General features: G+C 39.5%; 1 protein-coding gene across 1 annotated transcript in view; it reads left to right on the top strand.

The window, feature by feature from the left end:
* Positions 1-23,426, top strand: part of LOC143886435 (ATP sulfurylase 2-like) — a 35,516-nt gene that overhangs the window by 8,528 nt on the left and 3,562 nt on the right. Inside the window, exon 4 of the mRNA XM_077390401.1 lies at positions 4,973-5,059. Within this exon, the coding sequence (XP_077246516.1) occupies positions 4,973-5,059 (87 nt within the window). The remainder of the gene's footprint in view (positions 1-4,972; positions 5,060-23,426) is intronic.

The raw sequence follows: 23,426 nt of genomic DNA, 5'->3' as shown, positions 1-23,426 counted from the left end.
TCTAGTATGACCAAAGTCCGCTAGATTCACAGTTTGAATGGATATAACTAATATTTGAGTTTGACCATTTTATTTTTCTCGCTTTGTCATGAGGAAATTTATTAGAAAATGAGAGAAATGCGAGAAGGAATGGCTAATATGATGCGACGTAGAGGAATGGCTAATATGATAACAACAGAAATAAGAAAACTACTTGATTTGTTTAACTCGGTCACCAAAAATTGTCAGACTGGCTGCATAGACAGATTTTCCAGTACTTTTGACTAGTATGGGACCATCTTTTTAGAACCGATGTGTTCGGATAAGATCAAGTAAAATTTTTGTGGTTCTTCTGGAGTCCCCGATTGACTGAGTTGCTGTATCTTTAGAGAGCACACGGGTGGGATGAAGCTGGCTTACTTTTGTTTGATAGGAGTGAAAGATTCTACGAAAGCTGAGCTTTTGGCTTTGTTCTGTTGTTTGTGATTAATCTCTTCAATGATTGAGGATCTTATAATTGTGGAAGATGACTCAGAATGTTATTAGATAGATATCTGATGTAGAACAGTGCGCCAAAGAGGTTCTAAATGTGCAAGATCAAAAGAAGACAAGAGGGTAAAAAATTCAATCAATTGTAACTTTTGATCTGACCGTTTGATCAGGGCATATAATATAACGCTGGATTTGTGTCGCCGAGCTCTATGATAGCATGCCCGATATGCCGGATCAAGCATTGTATCATCCTAAAAAAAATCCCTGGAGGATGGAGATATCATTCCTTTTTCATTTATATTTTTTTTATGATAACTTCCATTCTTAGCCAATTTAGAGGATTTTGAGTCTGTTCTTTTTAGGGACGATTTCTTTTAGTATTTATTGTCAAATGTGGAGTTTTAGGCGAATTACGTTTTTACTGTTTTTGGTAAAATTTACAATTTCTAGTCATTAGGGCCTTGTTTTTCATATGTAGATTCATTTCTTCAAGGTGTTTTTGAGGTTGAAGATGTGTTCTTCACTTATTTATTTTCCTTTGTGATATCTGCTATGCTATTTAGTATCACAGCGATGTTTTCCCTGCTTCGATAACGAATAACGGATCAAATTGCCACAATCCACAGATGGTATTCTCGAAGATCAACCTATTATAGTAGTGGTGTTCCAAGCATTCCAACAAGAGATTTGACCAAAGAATGCACAGTTGGTGGAATCCATAGAGCATTCCCAGGCCCATGACGATGGTAGGATCCAGATCATCAAAGAGGGTTGTGATCTTCTTGTTCGTGGTAACCTACGGAGACAATCACGTAAGCCACAAACCTACGTGCAATAGTCCAGCGACAAAGAGCTCAAAGTGATTATACTTGGAGGGCAAGATGAAGTTAATCAAGATCGAGACTCTAGAAATTACAAGATGAGAGTGGATCTCCTAGACATCAATGACCAAATCCATATGAAGGATTTTTTGATTGGCTTTTGGAGGTTGGACATTTTTTCGATTATATGGATGTTTCTGAAGTGAAGAAGGTCAGGCTTGTAGCATACAAGCTTATGGGGGAGCTTTCGCTTGGTGAGAGCAACTGCAAATCTCCGGGACTCGCCAGGGCAAAGAGCCCATTCAAACATGGTTGTGGATTTAGCAGTTGGTGTGTGGGATTCGATCCATGAGGGAGAGCACTGAGGAGTTTTATCGAATCTCCTCACCTAACGGACTAGCAGAAATCAGGTTGCCACAAGTGGAGGGATTTATCAGTGGATTATGATTGGTCATCCTAGATTGGTTTATGATGCAACCAATCTGGATCCTATATGATGTTATCAAGATGGGGAATAGGGTTGAGAGTTGAGACAGATTTGGAAATATCCAATTCAAGGAGTCAAATATTCGATCGCCAATGGAGTTTCTCTAGAATGGATTTTACACGATCCACAATCCAGAATCAAGGAAAGGTGTGAGGGGACATGAAAGTCTCCCCATCAGGGACCTATCCCAACACACGACACCCACGAACCAAGATTTACGAAGTGAGCCAACCAAGTAAACTGTAGGCTCATCATCTTCCAAAGGGAAACCCATATGGTGTGCCTCATCCAAGAAATGTGCTACAGGTGACGAACATGGGCATTGATTTAATCAATGCCATAAGAGAAGGGAGATGAATCTGGCTGAGGGAAGTGAATCAGAGGTTCACGAAGGAGAAGAAGAGACATCCCAGTAGGCAGTGGCGGAGCCAGGATTTATACATAAGGGGGGCAAAATAAGATAATATATTTAATCCAAGAAAAATTCATTGTTAATGAAAAACTCACTACAGTTGTCCTCGAGGAGTCGATCATGTTCTGAAAGCAATGCATGATTGTTTCATTATCAATGCTACAAAATATATCATTTTCAATGTAAGTAATCAAACTATCAGTCATCCATTGATCTACCATCCGATTCCGTAAATTTCTAGGGTTTTATCATAAATATCTAGGGCAAATCTCATCAATCAAATGCTTTAGTCTTTAGAAATACAAAAAATAAAAGAAAAAAAGGAAAAAAATCTGCCCTTACCTCCTCCTCCTCCTTATTCTTTTTCTTATTCTTCTTCTTTACTTCTTAGATGAGAGTGGGAGGGGCGAAGTTGAATCGAACGGCTTGAGAGTTGCCGAGTTGGGACCGTGGGAGTGGGAGGGGCGAGTAGTTTCAGAAAGGAAAAAAGAACTCTATTTTTTTAGTGTGAATTTCAAGTTAGGGTTTATTTTAGGGCAGTGATATTTTCTAAAATCACCCCCTTGATGGATAAAATCACCCCCTTGAGTCCTTGACGTTTTCCTTTAAGTTTCAAAGGTAAAGGAAAACGTCAAAAGTGGAGAATTTATCCTCGTGCAGTGAACCAATCTCATGATCCACGAAAAGTATCATTGTCCTACTTTATTTTTATATTTTGCTACTTTTCAACTGTTGTTTTCTAGAAAAGCTACTTTTCAACTGTTGTTTTCTAGAAAAGCATAGAAGAACTTTTCCAAAACTTTTAAAACATGTACTTTATTTAGTTTTTTTTTTTTAACTCATGGGAGGCAGCTGCCCCCCTTATTATATACGTGGCTTCGCCCCTTTCAGTATGATCAAGATGTGGTGAAATATGGAGATGAAAGAATTGTCCTTGACCTGCACAGGTTGATGTACTCGCCAAAGCAAGAGAATGACCCATAAAATCACAAAATATTCAAGACCAGGTGCCAAGGCTTCAAGTTTCACTTTCGTTATTTGTTTAGATTGTGATGGAAATAGAAATATGTCGGTTTTGAATGAAAATTTTCTTGGAAATCTATAAAATTTCATAAACATATGGAAACATATGCAAATTATGGACATTTAAGATGAAATTTAACGAATTACTAGAATACACACATTCAAACTCATAACCATCATGTAAGCAAAAAAAAACCCATAATGGTTTAACATATACTGGTATATTATACCCTATGATTTGTGGACACGAACACGAGTGTTGCGTGTCGACGCGGACACAGAGTGTCGGACACGACAAACCCCCAAACTTTAGAAACGGTGACACGGGTAAAAGTATATGTAATCATGATTTGTGGATATGGATTCGTGTGTCCAGTTTCGACATGGATATGAGTTGTCTAAATGAGGTAAACACAATTTCAATTAAAAAAAACAGAATGTCACACTTGACACAGTACAAAAACATGTCCACACGCCCACATTAAGTCTAACACTTCCAACAATACAAGTAAAAGTGTCCAAAGGAGTGTTGACACGTGTGGACACGCGTGTCGTGTCGGACACGCCAGGACATGTGAGTCGGCAATAAATTAGAAGTGTCGGCCAAATCCTAGATTATACCACTAATATACTTACAATTTGGTTTCGATATACATTTCGGTTCCGGTGGGGATTTAAACGAAAACATTCCGGTCATTTCATGTCAATTTCGGAATTGATTTAAAACTGTTAACTTACCAACTTCTCCAAAAGCTTAAGCTGGTGGAGAAAGGCATTATTTATCTTTTATACTTTAACACTCCCCCGCACGTGTGGCCCACTTGGCAAACACGTGGCACATGTGGTCCCACTTTTGGCCGACGGTCTCGAGTTCAGACCTCCCGGATAGCAAAAATCCACATGCGATGGTCGGCCAAAAGTGGGACCACATGTGCCACGTGTTTGCCAAGTGGGCCACACGTGCGGGGGAGTGTTAAAGTATAAAAGATAAATAACGCCTTTCTCCAACAGCTTAAGCTTTTGGAGAAGTTGGTAAGTTAACAAAAACTATGGCAGGTGCATGGTCAGTTTTGGTATCAATTTAAAACTATGCCAGGTTCATGGTCAATCACATGGTCTTTGATTTGATAATATACAATGCTAGTAGCGTGAACAATCCCAAGCTATGGTGGGCAAGCTAAGATTGAAAATCGAGAAGCACCTGACACCCTATGTGATCGGTTGGATCAAGAAGATCAACATATATGTAAGCAATGTTGGGTTTTTTTCAATTGGAAAATATTAAAAGGATGAGGTAGTACTAGTATATGATGTATGCACATCCAGCATGACCTGAACCCACTCGCTGGCATTATGATGGTCCATCGGAATAACAGTCTTGAATATGGAACATGTGTGCCAAGTTCAGTTTGTAATGACTGTTCTCATTAATCAAGATTTTTCTGTCTTGCTAATCGATCTCTTTCCATATTACAAACCATAGAATCTAGTATATGATCTGCCCACACGATTCAATGTGGCCGTTTTCTTATGAAATTTACATTTGGATTTCAATCTATGCTGGCCAAGTTGTATTGTTCTCATAATTATTAAATACAGTTGCTAACAAATAAATAAGCATTCATGTTGCCTTGTTAACTACCCAGTCAAGAAAATCATTAGCATTCAGAATATTTGATTTCTTAGAAGAAATGTCTTATGTGATTAATGGTATTTCTTGCACCAGCTTAATCCCTCCCGTTTTGTTATTGCCGACAGGTGGCAGCATATGACACATTGGCAAAGAAGATGGCCTTTTTTGATCCTTCACGTGCTCAAGATTTTCTATTCATCTCTGGTACCAAGGTAAGAAAAATTCTGGTTCTCTTTTGATCAAAATATGTTCAATTGATTGTTATGAAGAGGGATGATGTTTTTATGCATCATGAAGTTAAAGAAATGGTAATCTTAAAATATTTAATGGAAATTACCGTAGATCTATATGTAAGACCTCTAGAAACAACCCCATGAAAATTTCTTCAATATCGTAAAATTCCAATGCCATAGACTGCCTCTTTCATGCATAAAATATCAGAAATACTAATAAAAGAGAAAGAGTAGGAAGTAAACTCCCTGCCAACTTTAGACAATTTTCCCAGCCCAACACAGCCTTCTAAACCCTATGGTTTACCCAACACTATGAATTAATTGTTGACGCACGTGTCGTGCCGTGTCCGACACAACACGCGTGACCACACATGTCGACACTCCTTTTCGACACTTTTAAATGTAATGCTAGAAGTGTTAGAATTAATGTGGGTGTGTTTTCACATTTTCGTACCATGCCAAGCGTGAAATTCTGATTTATTATTGAATATCGAGTTTGCCTCTTTTATTATTAACTTTTCTTTTATATTTAACACCCCCCCCCCCCCCCCCCCCCCCCCACAATTTGTAAAACCCTAAGCAAGCTGTACAATGCCAAGCGTGACATTTTGTTTTATGGGATTTGCTAGCGTCCATCGCAGAAGGCATTTCGTGGATGGCCTGTTGCATTTGAGAGCATCCACCTTGTGAATGAAGACAAAATCTGCTAATTATTGGGGATGAGATGCCTAAATTATGGTATTACATGATGGTCAAAACCGACACGAAATGGATGAAATGTTTCCATTTTCATCCCCACCGAAATGAAATCATTCAGTCAATTATAGTGCAAATGCATCAACTATTTATTGATTTGATGCATTAGCACATGGATCAGTGCATGCATTTTTCCTTTTTATGGATTCGAGATTTTAAAAATTATAAAATTTATATTTTTGAATAAAACTAATCATATTTGCATGTGAGTTTCTAACATGGTTTTAAATTTCAGTTTCGGTTTCTGTTTTGTTGCCATGAAAAAGGTAACATTTTTGGTTTGGCTAAAAATTTCGGTGGAATTCTTTTAAAATCACAAAAACATATGGAAACATATGCAAATGATCAAATTTTAAGATGAAACTTCAGGAAATGCTAAAAGAAGCGCAAATACAAACTTAGAAATTCCCACATAAGCAAGACAACCATCCATAATAGTTTATTAACATCGAACAACTAGTGACTTGCGCTGGCGCACATATCTGGTAATGTAATGCTTGCTACATTTCATGTACTTTATATAAATATTTATACATAGTAGATACACCATATCTCACATTCAATTCATGTAACTATAACAATGTAACACATACTGATATACCACTCATACACTTACAGTAAAATTTCATGAAGAAGGTGAAAGGAATCACCCGGCTCTAATCCTGGCTCTAGTTGGGTTCTTCTACGTGCATTTCAAAAATTAATTAATTTATTTATTTTTGTTAGAAAATCCTTTAAATTCTATCATTATATTGCACTCCATAATTATATTATAATTTCTTTATGGAATTAATGAATAAAGTGGTTTTTGCCTACATTTTATATTTCTTTAAAGCATATTTATGCGTGATTATACATGTTCAGTTTCGAATGGACATTTATGTTCCTATAGGTGTTTGATCTTGTTAAAATATTTTGCATGTTTGTCTTGATTATGTGGCTGTTTCCAAGTGTGTATTTGTGCTTATTCTAGCATTTATGAGCATTTTCATCAACTTCCGTGAATTAAAGAATTTTCAATGAAATCTTTGTCTGAAACCAGTGTGCTTCCATTTTAGTAGAGACTGACATGCATATTAAAACCGACATTTAAAACCTTGGTCCCAATTACAGCCAACAATATGTCTTACACTCTTATGATGCGCTAATTCATTGGTATTACACCCCATACACACCGCATGGGTAAGCTGATGTAGGGCAAGTGGCAAAAACGACACAGAAATTTCAGATCCGATTTAGATCTGAAATCTATAGCAAATGTGTGGAAATTTTCATGAAAATATGGCTGATTTGCAAGAAATTTAGGGATTGGAATGTCGAAAATATGGATCGGGAAATTTATTCTCTGAAACAGAAATTCATATGATCTAAGAACTATTAAGAAGGATAATGCAGAGAAAATTGGATCGAATTCCCAAGATAGGAAAAGGAAATTACATACTTCATGTGATCTTGCACTCAACAAGATTTTCCCAAGTGAAGGTGCCGGATCTTGCACTCGACAAGATGAATCGATGATCCGAAGAGAAAACGCACATCACTCCATGACAGTGCAAATCTCTAACGAATGAAACCTCCATCTCTCTTGGAACACATCCATGCCCCCTACAAACTCCAAAATCTCCAAAAATTACATTTTCAAAAGCTATCTAAAACTCTACCCAAGCCCCTATTTATAGACATTTCAGCCCCTTTAAGTATCCCACAAATTAGTGATCCACACACATACATATGCATCGCTCACACATTTTCACTTGTAAATACAAAATTAATTACATCCACCATCACCAAACCACAACACAACTTACATGTCCAATCCAAAATATAGGGTCTTCATCTCTAAGCCATGCTAGCCAAATCTTGGCCCTTGATCAACGATCATGCCAAATCAAGGCTTGACCCGATCTACATCATACTCCCCCTCTTAAAAGGAGCTTGCCCTCAAGCTCGGACCTTCCTTAACATAAGGGAGTAAGGGAAATTTCCCCCCGCTCTGCATCTGTCCAAAATTGTGTAACTTCCTCACCCATGTGTTTGGATCTCCAAATGTTGATGGTTAAAGCCAACCCTAATTGCAGATGAGCCATTTTCTCTGCCACATTAAATCTCACACACTTGACAGAGCCCAGCAGTTTGTAGCCATATGATTTTCTTAAACTTGCATTTTTTATATTGGCGTAGCAGCATTTTGATCACACCCTTTTGAACCAATATCATGAGAACTGAGCATAATATTCTGTGTCCACCACTGATGGATGCCCCAAAATTCAGCACCTGCCCTTGGTTGGTCTTCTCTTGTTTTCGAATGACCGGCCACAACAAAATTAGAAATATGTGAGCTCAACAACTGTAGCAAAACTCCACTTGCAGACAAATTTCAGAAAGTTAACGCTGTACCATCAGACTACTCAAATATTGAAGTCTCAGTAAAAATCTCTAGCACTTCTGAGAATTTGTGGAAGGAGGTATGTCAAGTGAAGTCAGTGACGTCACCCTGTTGCCCAACATTTGCTGCAGAACATGGATTTCTCTGCCTCTTCATCTTAAGATCGTTGTCAACATATTGTTAGGACAAAGTATTATCTTTGAAACAATAAGATGTATGGAGTGCGACTATTGCTTGAAACTGATTTGAGCATGACAATTGTGGCAAGCCTGATCAAATCAATGGAAGTTCTTGGTCACTTAGCAAGCACTCAATGGTTGGGTGGACAAGAGAAACTATATGAAAGAGTTTCCTACAACTGAGATTCTGTCAACCAATGAAGTAGCATACATCAGCCAAATACCATAAATTATAAGAGCCTGAATGGAATTTCAACTGACTAGCAGACCCACGAATGATGGAATTAACCTCTGGACAGCTAGTTTTAGAGCCGAAAAACCACACTTACATACACCACTAAGCTCCTTCAAGTACCTCTATACATTAGTAGCTCAAACTCCCTCTTGCACATGCCGTTTCTGATCTTTCTGGTCTAAACAACATCATCAAAAGTCTTTTCTTTAAATAAACTTAAAACCGCATCATCAATGAATTTTGAGTCTCTGGAATTGAAACAGCCTTCAATTGTAAATGGCTTGATATGGCTCTTCTTATAGCAGAAACTCAAAGCTGAGAATTAGCTGGAAATGAAGCAGATAGGATGCTGTCCTTCACCCAAGCCTAAACCAAACACTAGGCATGCAAAACTTGATGAGCTGATAAAGAACTGAGCACAACTTCCAGTTGCGATTGCGATTTGAACAAAGAAATATCACTGAGAGGTGGTCTTTAACCCAAATTTAGAATATTGGACTGAAACTAAGACACTTGCAATGAATTCATTATCACTTTGTCAAAGACTTCTGCTTCTGTTAAGAACTGAGTTCTTTGTGTCATTCATCAACAAGTTTCCATTGGATGCTAATAGCCATTGCATGCACTGAGTATGTGAGTGTGATTCCAAATCAAACAGACCACTGACAGGGAAATTTCCAATGCCAAGATATTAAAGCATATAAATCCAACCTCTAAAATTATCCAAAGCAATAGGGTGGAATATTATCTTGGAAAAAAAATCCACCGATGGATGACAAGTTCTGTTCATATAAGATCAGAGAAGAGAGCTAAGGCATGACAATTGAAAGTACTTCTATTTAAAGAACGAAACTTCCACCATTTGGTTTATGGTTCATCCAAACCATGCAAAATTCCAAATAGCCTTCACAAGACTTTTAACAAGCACTTGGTAGGCAGCTTCAAACTTTAAGTTTATAAATCCAAACAACACATAATCTGACCCATATCGATCTTGCAGGAAGATTATCCCAAAATATTAAGAGGCAAAGCAATTTGGAAATCATCACCTCATTGTCAAGCTAAGAGATCATTTTTTTCTGTAGCTCTCCATGTAATTTTGATAAGATATGCTCGGCTTCTTCAATGAGAGGATGCCATTAACACATTCCATCAAACACCTTAGCTAGTACATCATTTGCACTATGGAATTTCCTCGCCCAGATGTACAGTCATTGGCAGAATCAAACCCTTCTAATTTTTTGAACACATTAGCTAGTTAAAGCTTCTCTACAAAGAGACCCACTATCATTCTTGTGGCTGTAGAACTGTCATGAGAAGATGAATTTGAAGTAGAAGTAGAAGCTGCCCCAATTACCCGTTGGCGATTAGGCTCAAATTTTGACACAATTTTTGCTTCCAATCTATTTCCGTCTGGCAAGCGTTGATCAGTAATTAACTTGTAATTTGCTCTCTGATAGGCTGAATGAAACTAGATAGGCGTTCTCATAACAGAAACCTGGAGGTTTTGTGACTAGAACTTCTTTTAAACGGTGAATTTGCTATTGTGAGAACCTGATGCCAGCAAAACAAGATCTGCAAAGAAAAACAAGACACAACATGCTGCTGGAAATGCAGGATCTGCAAGAAGATCAGAATCTCTTGCGAAATTGGCTCTGATACCAAATTGATGTAGGGCAAGTGGCAAACATGACGCAGAAATTTCAGATCCGATTTAGATCTGAAATCTACAGCAAATGTGTGGAAATTTTCATGAAAATAGGGCTGATTTGTAAGAAATTTAGGGATTGGAATGTCGAAAATACGGATCAGGAAATTTATTCTCTGAACCAGAAATTCATATGATCTAAGAACTATTAAGAAGGATGATGCAGAGAAAATTGGATAGAATTCCCAAGATAGGAAAAGGAAATTACATACTTCATGTGATCTTGCACTCGACAAGATTTTCCCACATGAAGGTGCCAGATCTTGCACTCGACAAGATGAACCGACTATTTGAAGAGAAAATGCACATCACTCCATGACGGTGCAAATCTCTAACGAATGAAACCTCCATCTCCTCTCTTGGAACACCTCCAAGCCCCTTACAAACTCCAAAATCTCGAAAAATTACATTTTCAAAACCTATCTAAACTCTACCCAGGCCCCTATTTATCTATGATTTGTGGACACGGACACGAGTGTCACGTGTCGACACGGACACAGAGTGTCGGACACGGCAAACCCCCAAACTTTAGAAACGGGGACACGGCTAAAATAGAAAGTATATGTAATCATGATTTGTGGATATGAATTCGTGTGTCCAGTTTCGACATGGATATGAGTTGTCTAAATGAGATAAACACAATTTCAATTAAAAAAAAAAATAGAATGTCACACTTGACACGGTACAAAAACATGTACACACGCCCACATTAAGTCTAACACTTCCAACAATACAAGTAAAAGTGTCCAAAGGAGTGTCGACACGTGTAGACACGCGTGCCATGTCGGACACGCCAGGACATGTGAGTCGGCAATAAATTAGAAGTGTCGGCCAAATCATAGCTATTAAGTGTCCCACAAATTAGTGATCCACACACTTATACATATGCCTCGCTCACACATTTTCACTTGTAAATGCAAAATTAAACACATCCACCATCACCAAACCACATCACAACTTACATGTCCAATCCAAAATATAGGTTCTTCATCTCTAAGCCATGCTAGCCAAATCTTGGCCCTTGATCAACGATCATGCCAAATCAAGGCTTGACCCGATCTATATCACAGATTGAATCTTCTGTTTATTAGAACCTACAACCAACGAAATTAATCCCATCCACTAACAAACTGCATGGACCGACAGGACAGTGGGAATGTATCGCCAGTGACGAGATCTTCCCTATCAACTCCCTAATTTGCTTTCTGCCATCTCATTTGCTGATCTCAATTTCTGCTGCATCCACAGATTACTCTTAATGCAAAGTTCAAGAGGCTCTACAGTAATTTCAGTTAATATCCACAGCCTCATCAAATATCTACTCACCTGTGATAACATTTTTGTTGAATCCCTTTCTCTTTTTAGTTTTCCACATGGTGATAATGTAAAAATCTTTAATCCCCAAAGTAATGCCCATGCTTCCTCTTCGTTTGAGTCACATTCTCCAACTGGCTTAGAGGAAACCAATATCACGTGGCATTTGATATCATGGTAAAACCCCTCAATGCTGGCTTGGGTTGGTTTCCCTTTGGAACTTTCATCAAAATTGAATTTTATTCAACCTTTTTTTTGGGTTTTTTTTTCGGGGTGGGTGCGTGGGTGGGGCGGGGGTTGTCACGCCCCAAACCAGGGCCATGGCTTGGAACATAACAACGCCACATATCTGTAAGGGAATTGTACAAGCATGCAAGGCTAACAGTATAACAAAACCGGCTCAATTACTATAATAAATCAAATCCATAACCATCCATGAAACTAATTAGTCAAATAATCAGCGAGTATCAATCTCTCACTCTCAAACCCAAATACCAACTATATGAATAAAGCCATGTCTAACTAATACTCAATAACTAAAATAATGTAAAAATCTTCGTGGTAATCTCCCTCGCTACTCCAATCTCATGCTGGAATTATGCCTCGTGATTTGAAATTGTTAATCACGGGTGAGCCAAAGCTCATATGAAGTAATAGGAGCTACACTAACAGATAACACATCATGCAACCAAGATAAACAACGAATGAAGAAATAATCAATGTGTCCGTTCCATAGTTGTAAATTCCGTTTCGGTTGCCATTTCATTTTGGCCACCGAAACGAAATTTCGGTGGGATTTCGGTCATTTCAGTGCATTTCGGTCGAAACTTTTCGTTCACAAAAAATATATTAAAAAATATGAGAAAAATCCAAAAAAATAAAAAATCAATAGAAAAAGATGAAAAACTAATAAATAGTCCAAAATATGTGTCCCAAAAGGCATATTCATTACTTAAACACATAAAGTCTTGCACAAGTCCAACTGATAGTCTGATACATAGAAAAATATAAAAAAAAAAGAGATACATGAAAGTGAAACATAGACAATAGCTAGTAGCAACAACTCTCAGTCATCATAACCCGGATGATCATACTCAATGTCTTCTTCGTCGTCGTCGTCGCCGCTGTCATCACCACTTGGACCACCAGTAGGGACATCTTCTTCAAGAGGCATGAGAAAGTCGTCGTCGTCGTCCTCGGCCCCAACCACAGCAGTAGGTGCTTCAAGATTTTTCCACCCAATGTCTTCCGGCGTAAATATGACATCTTCTTCTTCTGCAACCCAATCCATCATGACATCCAGATGGTCTATGCTCAAAGGGTCACTAGTGGTAGATGATTTCCTCAACAAGTCCCTGAAAAGGAAAACATTAAGTTTAATGTCAAAGGTTAAACTTAAAAGCTTAAAGTGATGAGGTGAGAGTTGAAAACATTATATTACGTTGTATAGGACAAACACCAAGTCATCTAATCTCTGATGCTCCAACCTATTTCTCTTTGCAGAGTGAATGTGTTCGAAGGTGCTCCAATTCCTTTCACACCCAGTCGCACTGCAGGTCTGACTGAGGATTCTGATCACAAAGGTCTGTAATTCTTCCACGTCACCTCCGAATTGATTCCACCATACAACTGTAAAGTAACAAATAGTAAAGCATTATTTGTTGAGAAACTGAAAGTTAAAATGAATTATACTTAATTAAACAAACAACTCAAATATACCTAGTCCCAACTTCGTTCGGTTGCGTATTGCAAGCTTCATTCCAAACATACCCTTAGCCTCTCGATAATCCTCAATCTGATTGGTGATGAGGTCTTGTGTAGCTTCATCAGGTACCAATCGAGTGATGCATGCCAACAAGCCTCTGGTTACTTCACTGTGTCTAGAGAAGGTAGGAGTGAAAAAGAGAGCAAGGTTAAGAAAATATCCTGCTGCATGGAGGGGACTGTGGAGTTGCCTATCCCATCTTTGGTCGATGATCCTCCAGATGGGATTGTAATCTGATTTTCTCTTCAACCTCTACTTGATGTTCTCTTTGGCCTTATCCATGGCCTCATATAGGTAACCCATCGCTGGTTTGTCCTGTCGATCTACCAAATGCAGCACTCTCACTAAAGGCTCGCTGATGTTTAGAATGTACTTGCATTGGTCCCAAAAAGATTTATCCAACACAGTACTAACTACCCCTTCACTCAGTGGGTGTTGGACAAACCTACTAGTACTATACTCATCAGACACAAACATCTGCTGAAGTGCTTTCCGATTCAACACCAGACTTTGTATGCTAATGAAATTTGTAGCAAATCTGGTTGCAGCAGGGCGGCACAACTCCTTCCCACCTGTGAACTTCTTCCTCATCAAATTCAAGAGGCTTCCATGGTTGTAGATGAACTTTGTAATCGTCCGAGCCCTCTCAATTGTGGTTGCTATGTGAGGAAATACAATCGGTTTGCACAGATGCTCCAAGATGAGATCTAAGCAATGAGCTGCGCACGGAGTCCAGAAGAATGTACCAAACGCGGCTTCTAGTCTTTTCCCAGCAGCTTTGTAACTTGGCTCATTGTCAGTTACAAATTGCACCACATATTCCAGATTCACCTCTCCGATAATCGTTTCAAAGATATTGTATAATTCATCGGCATTCTTCACTATGCCAGATGCATCAACTTGATGTAGCACCGTGAAGAGAAATAGACGAAAGGGGAGAGAAATAGACGAAGGGGATAGAATTAGAAGAATAGGGAAAGAAGAGACGAAAATAACCTGAAGAAGAGACGAATTTAGGCAGAGAAGAGAAGAAATCAGAAGAGAGAAGAAGAATAGAGGAGAAAGAGGAGAAGAAGACTTAGGAAGAAGAAGAAAGGAAATTAGAGGGGGGAATCTCAATTCAATTAATCATTTAAAAGTTCACAATAAAGCTGTAAAGAGGCCTATAAATAGGCAAACAACAACCTAGGAAATAGTAACCTACTAGAACATGAACGCTTAAAGAAACCTACTCAAATAAGAACTCTAAATAACCAAATGACTAATATACTCCTAATAAAATACTAAGTGGCAAATATGCCACTTATTTAGGCCTAATATTTGCATCACTTTTAGCCACCAACCCTTCATCCAATCTTATTCCTTAACTACCTATCCAATTCAAGAAGACTCCTTTACGTAAATTCTCTTCTTGGTTCTTTAACCACCTTTAGACTAAGGACCTACATTATTTAACCCCAATCAAGTACCATCTAAGAACTTCCTTTTACATTTCTAACCAACAACCACTAGATTACCTAACCACTATCCTTTTCAATTAAGATTTCCATTGGTTTCGCCCTTTTCAACTTTTCCACTTCACTCTTCCTTCTCTTTTCCTCCCCTTAGATTTCAATCCCTTTTCCCTTCATTTACCTAACCTAAGATCATCAACTTATCCTTACAGTTCTGCTACACCTACCTTGCATTAGTTGGTAATAGTTAGAGCTTCTGCATCGCTATGCCACTATACATCATTTGGTATTGAAGCTTCTGCAACGCTACACCTGAAATACCTCAAAATACCCTCATAAAATTCGTCCCCCTCTAATAGAGAGGGGCGTTTTTGTCCTATAGAGTTAGTATTAGGTTAGGGCTTCTTTAAGAAGCCTATAAATATAACTTTAAGGGTTTTGTCGAGACTAAACAGAACCCTAATCGTTTTGCAGCCCAAGAGAGATTTTCGTGTGGAGGAAGGAGAAAACCGAGATCAAGGTTTGGAGAATGTAAAGCAAGGTAAGATCCATGTTCTAAGATAATTGTTATGTGTTAAAGAACCCTAAAAGTGAAACAAGACTCTATAGAAGATAAGAATCGATGTTTGATTTTGTTTTAGACAAACTCCGCGATTGATCTCGGATTCCTTGGGGTTTTTCTTTGATCTCAGATCCCCAACGAATTCAAGATCAAACCGTCTTGGCTTTGGAAATTTCGGATTGAAAATTTTGACCTAGGTCTTAGGGTTTCGATTTGATCCCCATTTGATGAGTTTAGATACATGAATTTGGGTTCGATGGAATCCTCTTGAGGAAGGGAGTCCGCCGGATCCAACGTCGCGTGAATTGGAGTTCAAGCAAATAAGTTATGGTTTCTTGAAGTTATTTGAAATCGGGTAAAACTTGCGAATTCGAGGAGAAAACCTAGTCTCGTGAGTTCGAACGCCCGAAAGTGGGTTCTTGGACGTCCGAATGGGTTCTTGGACGCCCGAATTGGGCGCCTAAATACATGAAACTAAGAAACCCAAGAGTCGGATTTTCTTCGGAAGTTCTCAGAGACACCCGAAGGGTCTTCTGAAGAGGCGATCAGACGCCCGAAGGTCTTGGTTGGGCGTCCGAACACACTGATAACTGTGAAATTATTTTAAAAACTCTAGAACTCGGGTCTACTATTCCGGCTTGCCTCGTATGACCCTAATAATAGTTGAACCAGGTAAGAGTACTATAATGGTACTATGAAATATTGTATATGAATTGATTGTGAACCCTTGAGTTGTTAAGCGTAGGTGATAGAGAAACAATTGTAAGACCGACAACAGACTTTGGTCGAGGTGAGTAATAAGGGATTACTCAACTGTGCTATTCTCAAAACCCTCCTTGATGTATTCCATATGTAATATAATTTTTTTTATACCTACCCATAGTAGATTATTGATACATGTGCCCTACTAGAATTCTGAATCCTGCATGATATCGAAATCTGACTGCTCAAACGTATAATCCCTTTATTGTTTCCATTGAACCACCATTGAATTGAACTCAAAGTTTCTTTTATTGAATCTCATATTGATTATCGAACTATTGATTATTGACATCCTTCGGAAGCTTAAGTTTATTTCTGGACCCAAGCCAGTGGGGAATGCATAATTCGCTGACAACTGTCGACAATTGAATTTTTGAATAATAATAAACTAAGATCTTTATGAACCGAAGATGTATCAAAACTATTATTGACATCTGTATATACAATATCTTCTGAAATTTGATTCTGACTATTGATATTGAAATACCCTTGACTCTTGAATTTGTTATCGTCATTATAGAACCCTGAATTGGTTGTCTCTGATTCCAACCTTGTGAACGGACCAGGGTTATAAATTTCGTTTCGTTTCGTCCGAAATGGAAACGAAATCTTCAAAATTTCGTTTCGTCCGAAATTTCGGTCAATTTCGGTCATTTCGTTCGAAATTGACCGAAATTTCGGATTTTGTCCGAAATGGACGAAATTGGCTATAACGGCTAGTTTGACTGGATTTTGCAGATTTTACAACAATGCTCTGGAACGGCTCTTTTTGGTTTTTGACCATTTTAACCTCAAAATGTGACCGTTTATAGCTGTTGGGAAGGGTATTTTAGTCATTTTTAAATGCACAATCAATTAAAAACTCTATAAATAGCCTTTTTCCTACCTTCTTATCCTCTACCTTCACATAACTGATTCTCCTTCTTTTTCGACTTTCACTTACATTATCTATTCTACTAAATTTCCTACAATTCTACCCTCTTCTTCAACTCAATCCAAGTCTATTTTGGAGCAAAGGGAAGGCATACATTCAACTTACCACTACAAGAAGTCGAGAACTATTTCCAAAGGCTTATTTCAAGTGAGTGAAGGCTAATTTTTTCTTCTTCTCTTCAACTCAAGTTCAACCTCAAGGTTCTCTTTATTTCTTTCCATTTCATTTCTTTTATTTCTTACTTCATTTGTCCCCTTCTACTTCATTTTTTTGTAATTTGTTTCAATTTTCTTTCTTCTAATTCATTTTTCCCGTGAGTGAAGGCTAATTTTTTCTTCTTCTCTTCAACTCAAGTTCAACCTCAAGGTTCTCTTTATTTCTTTCCATTTTCTTTCTTTTATTTCTTACTTCATTTGTCCCCTTCTACTTCATTTTTTTGTAATTTGTTTCAATTTTCTTTCTTTTAATTCATTTTTCCCCTTCTTCTACTTCATTTCAGAATGAGTGGGTCGGGCTCGGAACCTTCTACAGGAGCATCCTCTATTGGTTCGGCACCCACTAGATCTGATGACCCGGCATGGGCTTACGGTACATTGGTTCCGGGTCAAAAAAATAAAGTAACTTGCATATTCTGTGGCAAAGTCATATCGGGTGGAGGTATAACCCTCTTGAAAGAACATTTAGCGGCTGTTCCTGGTGAAGTAGCATCATGCAAAAAAGTGACTGAAGATGTAAAATATCGAATGAAGCAACTTTTAGATGCAAAGAGAAAAAAAAGGGCTAGGATGAGCCTATCCAGAGCAGAGGTTGGAGGTTTTTATGGCACACCAGACGAAGAAGAAGAGCAGGATGAAGAAGACATCGGCACACAATTGCCTCAACGAAGAGGTAAGGAAGTTCTTGTAGAACCGAGTGGTACAAAAAGGAAGAAGAAGGAAATCACAGGAGGGATCAGGAATTTCTTTGCATCACGAACAACCCCTGGAGCCCAGCCAAGCATTAAAAGTGCTTTGGCTACTAAAGAAACAATGGATAGAGCAGACATGGCGGTTGGCATGCTTTGCTACGATGCCAATCTCCCTTTCAACGTTGCCAATTCACCTTTCTGGCAACCTATGTTTGATGCTGTGAATGCCGTGGGTTCGGGTTATAAGGCACCTACTTATCATGCTTTAAGGGGTCCCATTTTGAAGAATACAGTGGATGAGGTAAACAGCTACTTGGAGGAGATTAAGATGTCATGGAGATACACTGGCTGTAGCATTATGGCAGATGGATGGACAGACACCAAACAACGTTTCCTAATCAACTTTTTGGTGTACTGCCCTAAAGGAGTCATATTCCTCAATGGTATCAGAATGAAAGATTCAAGCGCTCTTCACAGTTGAAAACGACACCGATAATCTTCGGCATCAACATCAACAAGCCTCCAAAGATCGGAGACCAATCAGCCATTCAACATCCTGCAGGTTAGTATCTTATTGGCCCGACCATCATCTTGCGCCCCTATTGAAGAAGCTGCTGTTGGATAACATCCCAGCCAATACCCTCTTTTGCTTTCCGTAAATCACACCCGTAACCCTTCTCCATTCAGCCCCTTTTAAAACCTGCAGAAACATCCCCCCAAACAGTCCTTGGAAGTTGCAAGTTGCAGCCCAAAATTTTGTCACCCAGCCACAAGCCACCCCACTCTTGATTCAGCCAGCCTTAATTGTATCCCTGAGCCCTATTTTTCCCTTGTTTCACCCCCAGTTTGCTGCCCTTTCCTTGCAGATTTCTTGTGCAACTTTCACGCAAAACCCTGCGAAAAGAAATTTTTTGCAGAAGCCATATTCCCATATGTCACTGCATCTCCGGCAATCGCCCGGAGTCCTGCAACTCCCCGGCCGTACTTTTCGTTTCGTGGTGGGGAAGGTAACCAAAGCACTGTTGTGGCTGCACGTGCCCAGATTTTCCGCACACATTCCATTGCCGTAGCCGGATTATCCGCTTTGTGCCGCGAGATTGGGTAATCGGCCTAAGTTTGAGGGATTCCAAGATAAGTATCTTTCTAATCTGATCATCAGTTGCTTGTTTAAGCTGCACAAAGGATACACAACAAGGCAAGTTGCCTTTTCAGTTACTGTACGTGTGAAAGTATTAACTATGCCAATTAAAGTGGAAGCAAAAAAAGTTATTATACGTGTGAAAGTATTAACTATGCCAAGGTACGTTGTCCGTATCTCTCACTTTGCCAATTAAAGTGGTCAGCACAAAGAAAAGAAAAAGAGAAAGGGAAGACTTCACATGTGGGGCCCATTAGCCTAATAAGTTACACGTCTCTTAGCCAATCCAATAACTTGCACGACAAGTTGCCTTTTCAGTTACTGTACGTGTGAAAGTATTAACTATGCCAATTAAAGTGGAAGCAAAAAAAGTTACTGTACGTGTGAAAGTATTAACTATGCCAAGGTAGGTTGTCCGTATCTCTCACTTTGCCAATTAAAGTGGTCAGGCACAAAGAAAAGAAAAAAAGAAAGGGAAGACTTCACATGTGGGGCCCATTAGCCTAATAAGTTACACGTCTCTTAGCCAATCCAATAACTTGCATGACAAGTTTTCCCAAAAGGAGAGAAAGGTGTAGCAATAAAGTAAAAAACAAAAGGGTCTCTTTGTTGGTAACTTTCACCGAAAAGGTTACCATAACCTTTTAGTTGTCACTCACCCCGATTGATATTTCCAACCTAACTTTTTAGCAAGTGTTGTGTGGGATTCTCATACTCGAAAGATCCTTTTCACTACCACCGTTACACGTGGGTGAGTGTTAAAAAAAGGGGTCTATTCTTACCACCCCCCTTATTCCCCTTGGCACCCCATCCCAATTAGACAAGGCCAATTAACCCCCCTTTTTTTTTACCATTGGGCACCCCCGCCAAAAAAAATAATAATAGAAAAAAAAACGGAAAAGAGCAAAAGAAAAAGAAAATTCTTCTATCTTTTTCTACTTTTTTCTCTCTACGCCATTGTATTTTCTCTCTCCTCAGCCGAGCCTTTTCCGCTCAAAATTGGCCTTTGACCCCAACACGAAAGTTGTTCGTGACAACTTTTAGAGCGCATCCAGCCTATTTTCAGCAGCGGACAGCGGTCTTCAGCACAGTTTTAGGATCCATCTCAGCTGTTGATCGCGCCCCTTCTTTCGATCATCAGCTTTTACTCATCCGATTTAAGATCCGCAACAGAAATTGTGCTTCTTTCGACTTGACGGACAGATTAGACGGTTGATTTCAGTTTTCGACGCCGATCTTAATGGCTCCACCATATGTTCCATATTTTGACGGGTACGACGATCAATATTTCGAAGGCCGCACTCACTATAGTTATTATGAGAATGCATGTATGTGGTGGATCAATGCTCTTGATGGATATCATCAGTACTACGGCTATGATCACCGAGCTACCATCTACCGAGCCAGTGAAACTGTACGACGACAAGCCTAGAGTTTATGGATACGTCGAAGCACGGACCGTTATCGCAGTTCTCTATTCCGTCGATGGGAGGATGTTCGTGATGAGTTTATGGGTATTTATGCAATAGTGACATATCGGTATGAAAAACAATTGATACGTGAAGCAGTTGCTCGACGAGAAGAAGCAGCTCACCGTGAACAAGAAGCAGCAGCCTGTCATGCACGCGAAGCTAAAATTGAAGCTGAGAATTTAGAGCGTCGCATGCGTGAGTCAGATTTACAGAGCCGCTCCACTACTTCATCCGTCTTATCCGTTGCTGATATTCTTATGGGTCCAGATGCTAGTAGTGATGAGATCATTGATGTTGAGCCTTTGATTCCATCAGATTCAGACTCTGAGATGGACGATCTAGAGTTGGAGACTCAGTTGATTGCTGATATCGACATCGTTGCGCATGATGCTTCTGAGATTTCTGCCGCACCGATTGCCGATCATCTAGAGAGAGATCTTGACACTTCCGCAATTAAGGCAGGTATTGTGACCGAGCCCTGCGAGGCTGCTCCACTGACTGAGTCGATCGAGCATCATCCTGAGTCAGAGCCGAGTGACCTGACTATTGAGCCATTACTTGAGATGGATGTTCGAAAGCATATTGTTGAGGATTGCACTATTTTTTAGCCGGTTGAACAGATTGTCGAGATTTGTGCTGACACAAAGGTGCTTGTTATGCAGATTGATCAGTTGGATTGCTCGCCTGATATCACTATGCCAGATACGATTCTAGCTGATGATTTTGTTGCCGATTCCATTGAGCAGGATTTGATACCAACATGTGATATCTTTATTGAGGCTAGTCATGGATTGGTACCACCTATAGCTGTTTTGCCGTTCACGCTGATCCAGGACGAGTACGTTGCCATCTTCCCAGCTTCCCTGATTCTCACGAAAGGCTTGTATTTTGATGATTTTGCATGGATGCTTCTGAGATTTCTACTGCACCGATTGCCGATCATCTAGAGAGAGATCTTGACACTTTCGCAGTAAAGGCAGGCATTGTGACCGAGCCATGCGAGGCTGCTCCACTGACTGAGTCGATCAAGCATCATCCTGAGTTAGAGTCGAGTGACCTGACTATTGAGCCATTACTTGAGATGGATGTTCGAAAGCATATTGTTGAGGATTGCACTATTTTTGAGCCGGTTGAGCAGATTGTCGAGATTTGTGCTGACACAGAGGTGCTTGTTATGCAGATTGATCAGGTGGATTGCTCGCCTGATATCACTATGCCAGATACGATTCTAGCTGATGATTTTGTTGCTGATTCCATTGAGCAGGATTTGATACCAACATGTGATATCTTTATTGAGGCTAGTCATGGATTGGTACCACCCATAGCTGTTTTGCTGATCACGCTGATCCAGGACGAGTACGTTGCCATCTTCCCAGCTTCCCTGATTCTCACGAAGGGCTTGTATTTTGATGATTTTGCATAGATGCTCTCTTCCATATTCCGCCGCCAACCCTTTCAGATCACTTTCAATGCTGTCTCGAGCATTAGCCATCAGGATTGCTTCAGACGGATTGCGCCTCCTTTTGCTTCATTGGATTTTTTTATATTTGACCCAGGCGGACTAGAACTTGAGGGCGAGTTCTTTTCAACCGGGGGAGAATGATGCAAATATTAGGCCTAAATAAGTGGCATATTTGCCACTTATTATTTTATTAGGGGTATTTTAGTCATTTGGTTATTTAGAGTTCTTATTTTAGTAGGTTTCTTTAAGTGTTCATGTTTTAGTAGGTTACTATTTCCTAGGTTGTTGTTTGCTTATTTATAGGCATCTTTACAGCTTTATTGTGAACTTTTGAATGATTAATTGAATTAAGATTCTCCCCTCTAATTTCCTCTCTTCTTCTTCCTAAGTCTTCTTCTCCTCTTTCTCCTCTATTCTTCTTCTCTCTTCTGATTTCTTCTCTTCTCTGCCTAAATTCGTCTCTTCTTCAGGTTAATTTCGTCTCTTCTTCCCATATTCTTCTAATTCTATCCTCTTTCGTCTATTTCTTCACGGTGCTACATCAAAAAGTCTAGGTGTTAATTGGTTAAACAAGAAAAGCTGGTTTTGGGCTGAATAAAGTGGAGGTATCTGGGTTGTCGATCATAAGGGAGTTGGGTTGTTCTCGGCTGAAAATTATTTGGGAAGTCGTGGTTTGAGGGTGGCTGATCTCAAGAAAGGGTGAGGGCTGTTGTCGAGTGAGGGAATAGGGTGCTATCAGCTAAAGTTTGGGGGTCTTGAGTGAAACTAAGGCTGGGTATTGGCAGCGGGTAAATGAAACAATAGGAAAGGTAGATCGTCTGGGTATGAAAGGACTAAGGTGATGGTTTTGAGAGCTGTTGGAGGTGTTTTGCTAAGCTGGTAGTGGCTGGTTGCAGGTGGGTTATATGGGTCTGGTTTGTAAGGTGATATTGCGGCTGAGATGGAGGTTGGATCGGCTGAAGATAGGTGGGTTTGTTGAGCACTCAGCTGGGGGCTGTTGTGTGTGATAAGCTACAGGGACGAGGGGGTTTACGGCTGGAAAAGAATGGTGTTAAGGGTGGCTGTTGGCTGGGATTTTCTGCGTTGCTAGGGGTATCGACTGGGAAGAAATATGGAGGTGTCTTCAGGTGGCTGAACTTGAAAGCAAGAGGTGGAGGTTTTTTGGGCAAACTCAAGGGACTTTGCAGCGGCAAGCAAGCAGCAGGTTCCTTAACTTTCCTCCTGCGACAGGACAACTCCGAGGGTCAACTTGATTGAAAATTCTATCGAAACTGATTTTTTCATTCATCAAAAGCTAAGAAATTAATTTACA

The sequence above is a fragment of the Tasmannia lanceolata genome, unplaced genomic scaffold (genome assembly GCF_043159265.1).
Source record: "Tasmannia lanceolata isolate RefF3 unplaced genomic scaffold, GAP_Taslan_0.1 ptg000011l, whole genome shotgun sequence".
Classification (NCBI taxonomy): Eukaryota; Viridiplantae; Streptophyta; class Magnoliopsida; order Canellales; family Winteraceae; genus Tasmannia; species Tasmannia lanceolata.
Note: the sequence above shows the minus strand (reverse complement) of the source record. Positions and strands in the feature narration are given on the sequence as shown.